Source organism: Diadema antillarum, unplaced genomic scaffold, assembly GCF_040938485.1.
Source record: "Diadema antillarum isolate AM-2024a unplaced genomic scaffold, OU_Dant_1.0 scf00000141, whole genome shotgun sequence".
Classification (NCBI taxonomy): Eukaryota; Metazoa; Echinodermata; class Echinoidea; order Diadematoida; family Diadematidae; genus Diadema; species Diadema antillarum.
Genome location: NW_027271030.1, coordinates 2,441,821 through 2,454,248, shown reverse-complemented (window position 1 = coordinate 2,454,248; position 12,428 = coordinate 2,441,821). Strand labels below are relative to the sequence as shown.

At 40.1% G+C, this 12,428-nt stretch overlaps 1 protein-coding gene across 1 annotated transcript in view; it reads left to right on the top strand.

Annotated features, from left to right (window-relative positions):
* Positions 1-12,428, top strand: part of LOC139721337 (argininosuccinate synthase-like) — a 34,774-nt gene that overhangs the window by 11,849 nt on the left and 10,497 nt on the right. The window contains exons 3-5 of the mRNA XM_071632656.1: positions 5,187-5,375; positions 6,533-6,589; positions 9,740-9,916. Coding sequence (XP_071488757.1) covers positions 5,187-5,375; positions 6,533-6,589; positions 9,740-9,916 — 423 coding nt within the window. The remainder of the gene's footprint in view (positions 1-5,186; positions 5,376-6,532; positions 6,590-9,739; positions 9,917-12,428) is intronic.

Below are 12,428 nucleotides of genomic sequence, written 5' to 3'. Positions count from 1 at the left end.
TAGTTATGGGGGGGGGGGGGAATGTTAGCACAACAATTTTGTTCATTGGAAGCCATCAAGTGCAAAGATCCTGCCCATCCCCCCCCCCCCCAAAAAAAAGAAGCTTGTCAGAGTTCTCGTTAGCAACAGTGCAAAATAATTAGAATTTGCACAACAGTTGATTTTACAGAGCAGAAACATCATTTTACATGTAGGAGGATGAAACATTCTTTTTTCTTTCAGTTGCTGAGCTTTTGTCTTAGCTTAAAGGGGAGTATTGTGGAAGCAAGTACAGAGGAAGTCACGCACAGTGTGCAATTCAGAAAGCAGAAATACACTACAATGTATATAACTGTTTATCAGAGTTTGTGTCAACCTACTTTTCAAGTTAGGCCCAAAACTCACATGACTGCTCATGCGCGTCTCATCTAAAAAAAACCTCAAGAAATAATGATTGTTTCTTTCCGTGCATAACATTGTATTTGTGGTTTTTCTAGTAACAATACCAATACCATTGATGTAAAGCACATATCACAAATCAGTGGATCTTTTCTTTACAATGTTCAAGCAATCAGTGGGTTTGTAGAGTGAAACAAACAGACATATTAGAAGTCCTATGTGTTGTGGCTTTCAGCCATTTAGAATTCAGGATTTTAGGAAAAGCATATTTAGGATAAAATGCTTCATTCATATTCAGGTAATGGATAAAATGTGTAATATGAGTACTGTATACGCCATATATTTAGCAAATCAGGACTTCCCGACGATTTCGTGAGTGGTTAAATTCGCGATCATGGAGTACTGTACTGAACAGAGAAATGAAACGTGTGCGTCACATTCATATCGGGATCAGAGTCATTATTTTCATGTGTCTTTAATTTCGCGAATAGCACCTGACTTGTGAAATGTGCAAAAATGAAAACTTTGCGAAATATTTGGCGTACACAGTATGTTAAAAAGATGAAAATGATTAAATGGAGACCTGTATGTTGTCTCTTTCCAGCAGCTTCAGTTATCCATGAAATACAACAGATTTGTTGTCAAATACCCTGACATACCCTGATTGTCAAGTATTTGAATAGTCACTGCACAAGGCAAGAAATATTCATTCAGGTTGGTTCATTGCACTGTTTGAAATAAAAATGGAAAGTGACATATCAGATACCACTGTGACCTAGAGTCTTTGAGCGTGTTTCTACTGAGCGACGAAAATTCGAGGTGATGCCAGCCGATGTGTGGTGATACCGGCCGATGCCGGCCGATACCGGCCGATGCGTGGTGACACCTCGAATTTTTCCTCAGTAGAAACAGATCTGGTAGTGGCCGATGCCGGCTGATGCGAGGTGCTCCGTCGTCCATCTATTGAGGTGGTCGATGCGTGGTGACGCGAAGGACGATTCTCAGTAGAAACACACCGGGTAGCGAAATTCGTGGTGTATCGGACGTCTAGAATTTCTCCCCGCGCTTTTCAATCGGTTCATCGCACACATGTGTACAAAATACGTGTGTACACACAGCGACCGTGTTCGCATCATGCTTTGTTGGTACCAACTCACTTGTGTATGTGTTATAGGCCCTATACGTTACGTTACATGTGAATTGTGGCATTCATCGCCTATTGTTCGCGTGATTAACAGCCTAACTTATTGCATTTCTAAGCCCTCATCACTTACTTGATTTTACACCGCGTTATTTAATTTTATATTGTCTCGAATCGCGAGAGTACCACATTAGTATGTCGCAGCCTTGAGAAAATCTCAACTGGACCCTCTATCTCCAAAGATTTCTCATCAGTCAGTGGCAGGATACCAGTATGTTAGTTCGGGGTATATTGGATGGGAAGACGAAGAGAAATGGCTAATCAAAAAATAGCCGACGCAGTTGTAGCAAAGCAGGCAGGGTTCGGATCGTATTAACAGGCAGTGCGCGCGTGACCCAAATCTGTGACTTAAAAATACCTGACTTCCGGAATCGCCGCATTTGCACGTCACCTTTGCATCACCTCGTATTTTATCGCTCAGTAGAAACAGCTCGAGTGGTCATAAAATACGAGGTGCTGCGTTGGACAAAATTCGTGGCGATGCCAGGGATGTGAGGTGCTCTCAGTAGAAACACGCTCTTTGACTGAAGACACAGCTGACTTCATGCATACATGTATGTACAATTGTATAGGTGTATATGTGTGTGTGTGTGTGTGTGTGTGTGTGTGTGTGTGTAGGAATGTTTCTACTTGTAAGGAAGTTTAAGAGAGTAAGAAAGGGAGAGACAGACAGACAGACAGACAGAAACAGAGAGAGAGAAAAAAAGAAAAAGAAAAAAGAATAATGATGCATGAAGAGTGGTAGTGCCATACGACCCGTATGCATGTGGCATTCTCTGCGGGTTTAGGCACCTAAATTGCAGTGGCCAGGAAACCGTACGTGTTTGATTACCAAAGTAGATAGGCTGCACTTGGCATTTCAGGTGGCTCCAATTTGGGAGATTGCAACGATCAGAAACCCTTCTCTCTTTTTCTTTTTTTTGTTCCTTCTTTCCTTTCTTTCTGCAGAGCATTCTTCCTTGGCAAAATTGTACGCCATAGTGGGATTGCAGTATGTGTCATGTGAAATTGTAGAAATCAGAAGAATTTGTACTGTTCATAATCATATCAAAGGCTTTAAATACTATGGAATGACCTGTAAGATGTCCTGTATGTCATGTATTTATTTATTTATTTGTTTACTTATTTATTTATTTGTTTATTTATTTATTTGTTTATTTATTCATTTAATCATTTATTTATTTATTTCTAATCTTTTGTCAGGGTAGCCCATTCACCAATAAGTAGTGGTCTTCCATGGAGCCCTGAATAATTTTGATGAACCTAGATTTTGTAGAAGGAAACATAATTGTGTAGAAGGAATTTAGGACAAGCTAAGAAAAAAATTTAATGTTTTAGATAAACTCAAGAAAAACAAAAAGATGTTTTTAGAGTTAAGTTGAACAGACAAACATTGTTAGTTCTACAGGTGGGAAATGAAATACTTTTTTTTTTCAGATTTGTGTGTGTACTTTATAATGTGCATCCCTACAACACATACTGTGTATTAATATATGTACAGCATAGCAGGGCTCAACATTTAATAGCGACATTGGCTCAGTGGCCCAGGGCCACTAAGAATTGATGTCGGGTCACCAAATTTCCAAAAAGACTACCTTTTGGTGGCCTGAACGGGCACTTAGGATTCTAAATAGATTGTTATATTTCTGTTGACTTCAGGCCAACAACATTCTTTTCCGGGGCCACCAAAATGTCAGGTTTGAAGATTTAGTGGCACAAACAGGCCATAAGAGATAATAGATAGTGCTGAGCCCTGTGTAGTTACGTGAAATCCTTAATCATTGGTAAACTGTCAAACTTTCATTCATACTACATTGTACTCTTGTACCTTTAATTCTTGAGATCTTGCTAACCTATATTTCAGACCATATTCAGCAACCCATTCATTCTCAAAGTCCTGATGTTGACCCCACTGAAAACCTTTTCACAAATTCAATTTGGGGAGCTATTTTTGTTGTTTGTGAGCCTTTCATTGAAAGACCTGGTAACAATGGGATACCATGGAGTGAGAAGGCCTGCCCGGCTTTCTCATTTGAAAAGCCTTTTAAAGGTGCATAGTCCCGGTAGTGTAGAGGGCGCTGTTGATGATACTGCCGATCACTGTTAGCATTGATACGAAGATTGCCGAAGTTGAGCTGTCATCAAGAGTAAGGCGAGTAGGTGTTGCTAAGTAACGTTGCCTTCGTTGTCTTCTCTGCGCATCACGCAGTCTATAGTAATGCCAGGGTGCGTGTATATGTGCTTCTTATTATGACATCACAAATGAAGTTTGCTAGAGCTGTCATCCCCCTCAGCCGAATAATGAGCCGAACTGTGATCGGACCACTGACTACAGTGGATCGGACTTCTTCGGACTCGGGGAAGTGGGCCACAGCCTAAGCGCCAAAGAGGAGTTTATAGCGTAGGTCTCTATAGGAAACTTGCGCCGTGCGCCCGCGTATGCATTTGACTAAAACACTGGGACCATGCGCCTTTAACAATTGGCCCGAATTCACGAAGATGGTACAATCTTGTCCATGGTTTAACCATGGTCAAAGACAATGGGGCACCAAGTGTCGCATGGAATATTTTGTTACGAAATCAGTAATTTCTTTGACGAAATTATTATTTTGTAACGAAATGACAACATTTCGTCGACAAAATAGTCCTTTTGTTGACAAAATGACTGATTTCGTAATGAAATATTCCATGTGACACTTGGCTCCCCATGGTCTTTGTCCATGTAGTTTAAACCATGGACAAGATTGTATCCCTTCGTGTATTAGGGCCATTGTGTCCAGCTTAATCACTGATCTCTATGAAAGTTGTACAAATGGAGCTGAAAAATCCCTACTGGAGTCAACAGTTTCAGATGAGTGTATGCTTCGATACATATATTCGCAGATGGGCAAGCGGGAACTCGCTGATGATACTGTAGCATGAAAGGCAATGTGGGTAAACTCCATGGTAAAATGCTGAGTGACTTTTCAGAAATCTTCTCCTCTAACCGTTCCTGATTTTCAACTGAGAGCTCATTCACTAGTATTTATGAAAGAAGTATCTCACTGGTGTTCCTAGTTTGATTCCCTGTTGAATCTAATGGGTGATCACCCAAGTGACTAGTGTGAATGGGTTGTCAGATGAGCATGAAGCCATGTTGGGCTCTATTAATTCATTTTTTTCTTCTTTTTGTGTTGATATGCAAATGATTTTTATTTCAATTCTTAAAGCCACCAAAGACACTCTTGTCTTTGACAATCATTCTACATCCATGTACGGTACCTGGTACATGATGATCTATGATGGAAATGATCAAATATTTTGTATGTTACTGTATACTATTCAAATACAGGCAGATGTTGATGTAGGCAAGACAGCCAACCTCAGACAAAATTTCAGTGTAATAACATTGAAATGAGTAATGCTCAGTTCCAGATACCTGTATCCCTGATGGTATTTTAAATATTTTTCCTCAGTCACATGGCATGGAAAGTTTGCAGATCTGTATAATTACATCATTAAGAAAGAGATGTACTGTATCTCTTTACAAGATAATTTTGTACTCAAACTCTACTGGAGCTCAATTTTTGTATGTTCCCATTGTATTTTGTGCATATATCCACATTAGTATGTTGTCAAAGACTTGAAGAAGGACTTTGTTGTGGAGAACATCTGGCCCGCCATTCAAGCCAATGCCAAGTATGAGGACAGGTATCTGCTGGGAACCGCCCTGGCTAGACCCTGCATCTCCAAGGGCATCATTGAGGTTGTCAAGGAGAATGGTGCCAAGTATATCTCACATGGAGCCACAGGAAAGGTGAGACAGTCAGCCGTCAAAAAGATAAGATCTCTCTTCTGACTGTCCTTGCGAAGCGAGACCTATCGTGAATTTGAGTAGTGTGTTAAAGTGTACTAATACCCTGGGGAATCAAATTTGTGTAGAGCTAGAATACACAAAAAAACAGCCATAATTCACCTGTTGTAGCCCCTGAAAGTATACATATTTTGATCAATCTGATCAAATCTCTATAACAATTTGAGCGTTTAAGTTCTTCTCCGTAAGCACTGGTACTGATGTGTGCACATTCTAGCTATAAGCATATGTTTTTACAAATAATATCGAGATTTCACTTCAATCAGTTAGCTGATCACGCACATGCATTGCATATCACCGCATTTGGAAAATGCGGTGATATGCATTTGCATCGACAGCACGATCGTTCGATTGAAAGAATCAGGTGATCGACTACACTGTAGTCTATCTCAAATTGTTTTCCTTATGCATACTCTTTAAGATTTACATTTAAACCCAAATAAATGAAAATTGGAGGGACAAAAAATGAAAATATTTTGCAGAGGGCATGTGTCAAGTGTATTATATAGCAAACATAATACTCAGGGTATTGGTACACTTTAAAGTTTGCCCTGCCCCTCTCATACAGAATATATTGATCGTCTGCTTTCCCTTAATGTTTGTCATTTTGCCGCTGATGAAGATACTGCTACAGGATCGAAAGATCAGGCTCCTTTAGACTCCTGTAGAAAATAGAGACCAGTGGCACTCCTTTCCCCCTAGCAGTCACTAGACTCCAATGGTCTGAAGCCCAGGCTATTCACATTAATTTCATGTCAACAAAGGAAATTTATTCATTTATTTTGTGTGTGTGTGTGTGTGTGTGTGTGTGTGTGTGTGTGTGTGTGTTTGTATGTACGTGTCAATGGAAGACTTTTGAGATGATGACATCATCACATCCAACACACAAATATGGTTGTGACTGATATCACTGTTTTGCAAATATATTAACAATGTGAAACTTCAAAATTCTATATCATTGCCATTTTAAGTGTGATTTTGATGATACTCTACTGCTGTGTTTATTCCATTTTGCTCTGTTTTATCAAACCTTTTTACTCCAAATTTTTTCTTCTGCTATTTTTTTCCAAAACTCTGTCCCCCTCTCCCCTTCCTCATAGGGTAATGACCAAATCCGATTTGAACTCTCCTGCTACGCACTCATGCCGTCCATAGAGGTAAGTTCTCCCTCTCTCGCCAGTTTCTAGTGTCAGGAAAGAAACACGTTCATGATGTTTTCAAGTCATGTACACATACAAGCTTATAAGCTTATAGTCAGTGATGTAATGAAAAACAAAATTCTACATTATAGTGCATTGACATGGTAAATTTCAAAGATAAACTCTTACATCAGAAAACCGCCTCCACCCCCCCCCCCCAAAAAAAAACAACAACAGAAAAATGAATGTTGTACATAAAATTGGTGTGAAGAGCAAGCTCATTTTAAACCAAGGGCACAGGAAATGAGTCCCATGATGAAGTACTTTGTAAATACAGTAAAAGGAGAAATTTTCGTGGTGTGGAAATTTTTTTTGTGTTTTATGCAACCAGAAACTAGCACAAAAACAAAAGCATGCAAATATTTGTACTAGCCATATGTACCCCTGTGTAATGTCTTGATTACGCAGAATTAAAATCATGCGAAATTCATCTTACTCAGGGGAATGCAAAAACTTATGTGCGCGAAAATATCCCCTGTGAGGTGTGAGTTTTCTTCAATTTTGTCTCTCTCTGCATATTAAATTTGTGAGATCGCAACTGCTGATCTGTGATTTTAGCAAACATGTCAGAAAAGGAAACAGTCGGATTCGAACCTGTCATCTGCAGCTTTCATGATTATAGATCAGCAGTTGCGATCTTACAAATTTCATTTGTAGAAGAAGACAAAATTGAAGAAAACTCTCACCTCCACTTCCACCCTTGTGCTTTAATAATCTCTTGCTTTCAATATCCACTTTAACAGTAGCCCTCTGACATAGCTTTGGCTCTTTCAAGCTGTCACTGACTAGTTACTGTAATGGCAGCTGGAAATAGGGAGGTGTTTAAAATTGAGGGGAAACCAGTGCCATCTATGCATCGAGTCTGGACAACTCGGCTCCAGTGGATAACAATATAGCAGCATGATGCTTTGCTGGGGAAGCATGTAACAAAAGAGGAATTATTCACCATGCCAAGTTGGGCCGACTGAAACAGAGTTGGCCAAACTCTGTGCGTGAACGGCCTTTGAATAGTAGAAACTAACTGTTATCCTCTGAAGTCATGCATTACACCACCAAGGGGTCATGCTCTTTAATAACAACAGGTGGTACCCAGGCGCTTTGACCAAAGAGCGCATCAGTAATCAGGACTAGCGTTCTCATACAGAAGAAAATACGTCTCCTGATGCCGGTCTCTCTCTTTTTCAGTAGGCTGGCAACAATCTCTCTTTTACAGTAGGCTGGCAACAATAAATGTGTGCTTTGAATTATAGCAGCAATCAAAATGGTGCATAAAAAATACACTTTTAATTGCAAAGAGTAGAAAAAAAAATAATGCTGGAAGACACTACAATGGAGTACATTGTAGTTTGTTGAGACAGTCACATATATGCCATATTGAAAAATAGGAAGCTAACATGTTGATCATGGAAAATGTTAAAGTTTTTACCGGTAAAAGGACCTCATTTTCATGTATTTGTGATTGGGGCTTTCTGAGGAGAACAGAAATACATGAAGTTCTTAACTAAACTGTTCGTGACATAGTAGTATTTCATTCAAGTTTTTAGGTTGATATACAGCTTGTAATATAAGGAAATGTGAAAAAAAATATCTTTCATTGTCTCCAAATTTGTCTTGGAGATAGAGCAGCCGTGGGCATGGCTTAAGAGTGCAAAGGAATGATAGACATCCCATTTAGTTTAGAAGAGTTGCCACTTCATCTATAACACCTCCATGCTAAAACTGATACCTCATTAGAAAAGCATGCCCTTTGTAAATATTTTATGGTTGTCCTGTAACATGGAGTGGACAAAGTCAATGGGAATTTGCTACATGTAGCTAGGAGATGCCGCAAACATTCAAGACATCTCACACTTAACCATACTTGAGGCTTGTGAGTGGCAAATTAAAGCTTTCGAGTTGGAGTTTGAGGGAACATTTTACAGTTTCACAACTACATCTGGGAGCAATTGTAGCTAAATTGGTCATATCCCGTGCCATATGATATTTCTCATATTTTAGGTAGGATTGAAAGAGATTGTTGTGGGGAACTTCTTCCTTCAAACAGACTACAAAGTTCACTGAGATGGTGAAGGAGGTAAATGTAGGAGCACTGATACACCAAGCAAGATACAAGGGGCAGCTTTGCCATCATCGTATCGCTTTTGTTGGAGAAGGTTGAGAGGATGCTTTTTGGCAGTGGAGGGCTTTTGTAATCATAAGAACAGATGGATCATTACCAGTCTGGCTATTAATCAGCTGCTGGTTGCTCAGAGATACAGAGAGTACTTTTCCTATTTGTATGAGATATCTTGTGATGTCATAAGGTTCTCAGCCAACCATTCTTCTCTGTTTTATTTGGGGCAATAGCCAATGTGTTTGGGCATCATTCAGTCAAGCTGTAAAGCAAGATATTTTTGCAGCATGAAATCTATGTGAATTGCCACCAGCATTAAATGCATATATAGTAGACAAGAACTTTCATGTGCAATTTAATTTCACGAATCTTGGCTCTCACGAAATGTGTGAAAAATACATGCCAATATTTCTGGTTTTACAGTAATAATATCTTTAGCTTCCACTGTAGATAGACACCTCATCAGGCAGAAGACACAGTTTAAATGACCAAGACCTGCGCTAGTTGTTCAGATCAGATGAAAGGACCAAGTTCTGCAATTTAGGTAGTTGTGATGATGTTGATTGTAGGCATTGGTGACACTGATGCTGATAGGTGCTGGAAACACAGGTGATTCAGACTGTGACAACGACATCTACATTGTATGTATTATAAAACAGTGTGACTTTAGATCACTGAGACAGTGGTAGTTTTAGTGAATAACAATAAAGATAATGATAGGTGATGGGAACAATGGTAACAGTAGGTAAAAGGGACAATCATCATGAATGGTAAGGATGATGCAGTCATTAGTTGAGATGATGAACAGCATGGTGATGGAAGCTGCTCATGATACCACTGATGATAAACACTCATGATGGTAGAACATCATGATACCTGCCAGTGATAATGGTGGTGGTTACCATAGTAGCTAAAGCGGTTATGCGGCCATGATGATGAGGACCATTCCTTTTGCCCTTTGTACCTCTTCTATGACTTCTCATCCTTTTCATCAGATCATCGCCCCATGGAAGATGCCAGAATTCTACAACCGGTTCCTGGGGCGTACAGATCTGTTTGAGTACGCCAAGGCTAACAACATCCCGCTCCCAGTCACTCTCAGCTCTCCATGGAGCATGGATGGTAACTTGATGCACATCAGCTACGAGGCAGGCGTGCTGGAAGACCCAAAGGTAGGCCTGCTACTCTGTTAATTAAAAGACCTGTTGCTATTTTAATTTATCACCATGGCAACTGGTTCGATACAACCTCATGTAGCCTGAATATGTGTGAACTCAGTTTTTGCTAACCAGACTTGTGCCTTGTATCTTGTTTGAAACCAGCATGAAGCTGTAACAGAAGATTGTGACATCATCACCTCCATGTTCCATAATATGAAATTTGCATCTAATGACTTTCAAATGTGTTATGGTAAAAACACAATGTTTCCGAACTTCATTTCTGTTTCTATAATTTTTTTACCTTACAAGTTAGCAAGGGTAATTGTTTATATCGATGCTTTGATAGCCATAATTAAGTTAAAACCAACTACAACATGGCCTCCATGTCTTCATTGATGTTTAAGTGAAAGCATTGGGGAGAGTTGCACCACTGATGATGAATAGATACTGAGCTAGTTGAACACATGCCATAAATTTCATCATAACTAACTTGTTAACTAAATTGGGGGTTATCTAATTACTGTAAGTATATGCATAGACGTGGGAAATGACATTAATTTTGGTAAAAATTTCCTGAAAAAATGTTTCCAAGAGTAGTCAAGGTTGCAGTCACCAGGGATCTTGATCTTGGTTGGAAATGTGACATTAGGCGTGTCTTCATCAGCCCGAAGTTTCAAAATAGCGCGCTATCTTGCGGTTACCAAACTAACCCGATGTCAAAATAGCGCGCTATCTCTGTAGTGAAGACGCAAATAGCGCGCTATTTGATCGGGAAAATTTTCCCCAAATTCTTGGTCTAGTTCGTGAACTAGAGCGCTAATTCGTGAAATAGCGCGCTATTTTGGGTGCGTCTCCATCAGCGCGAAACTTTCTCGATCCCTCCACGCTTCTGGTCAGCCAGCTGGCTATGGAAAGCGCATGTACAAGCTAGTGACTGTGTACAGTACATACACGCACGGTGTATTCAAGGATCCCGAAGTCATATGTGCACTAGGCCTACTGTTGATTCCTCTCACCTCCCTGTTAAAACTCAGTACCGTGCATGCTGGCTATTGTTTGCACTTCTTCTTCTGGTCCTCTCTACCTAAGCTGAAGATTCTTGCAGATTGTGTGTATTTATACCCCCGCCAAACGAAGTTTGAAGGGGGTATATAGGAATCAGCGGACGGTCGGGCGGTCGGGCGGTCGGTCGGGCGGTCGGTCCGTTGCAAATCTTGCGTCGCGAACTACTTCCTCAGTTTTCAACCGATTCCCATAAAACTTGGCACAGATGTGTGCCTTGGGTTGTAGATGTGCAAGACGTATTTTTTGACAGTACCCGAAAGTACGTTGCCATGGTAACGGCATATTATGGGCAAAAATGGGTACAAATCTTGCATCGCGAACTCCTCCCACAGTTTTTGATCAATTTTTATGAAATTAGGTACAAATGTTCGTCTGAATATGTTAATGTGCAAGACACATATTTCCGCAGTGGCAAAAAGTGCGTTGCCATGGTAACGGCATGATATTGGTAAAATATAGGGCAAAATGCTTCATGGCAAAACTGCTTCATCAGTGTTCTTCCAATTCTCATGGAATTCATATTGAAAATGTTTGTCTTAGGATATAGGTCAGCATGACACATTTCTTGACAGTGACAAAAAGTATGTTGCCATGGTAACAGCTCACATATTATGAGCCAAAATGATGGAAAATTTTGTGTTGCAAACTACTTCCTCAGTTTTTGCCCAATTTCTATGAAACTTGGTACAGATGTGTGCCTTTGGTTGTAGATGTGCAAGACGCATTTTCTGACAGTACCCGAAAGTACGTTGCCATGGTAACGGCATATTAATGGCAGAAGATCAAGGAAAGATCTTGCAGATTTAACTACTTCCTCAGTTTTTTGACCAAAGCTTATGAAATGTGGCACACACCTTGATCTTGGTGGGAAGATGTGGAAGACATATTTTTCGGACGTGTCGGAAGCTGCGTTGCCATGGTAACGGCATATAAATGGCAGAAGATCAAGGAAAGATCTTGCAGATTGAACTACTTCCTCTGTATTCGACTGAAGCTCATGAAATGTGGCACACACATTGGTCTTGGTGGGAAGATGTGCAAGACATATTTTTTGGACGTGTCGGAAGCTGCGTTGCCATGGTAACGGCATATTAATGGTGGAAGATCAAGGAAAGATCTTGAGGATTGAACTACTTCCTCAGTTTTTGACAAAAGCTTATGAAATGTGGCACACACAATAGTCTTGGTGGGAAGATGTGCAAGACATATTTTTCGGACGTGTCGGAAGCTGCGTTGCTATGGTAACGGCATTTAAATGGCAGAAGATCAAGGAAAGATCATTCCTTGGGTAAGACTGTCGTCACGGGGCGGGGGTATTAATCACCTTAAGTGATATTTCTAGTTTGACCTGTTTAAACATTGCAAATTGTTTATTTCATATAAGATGCCTCACTGGACAGAAGAAAGAGTAGCGTTATTGATGTCCCTTTGGAGAGAATATGCTGTACTGCTCACCTTC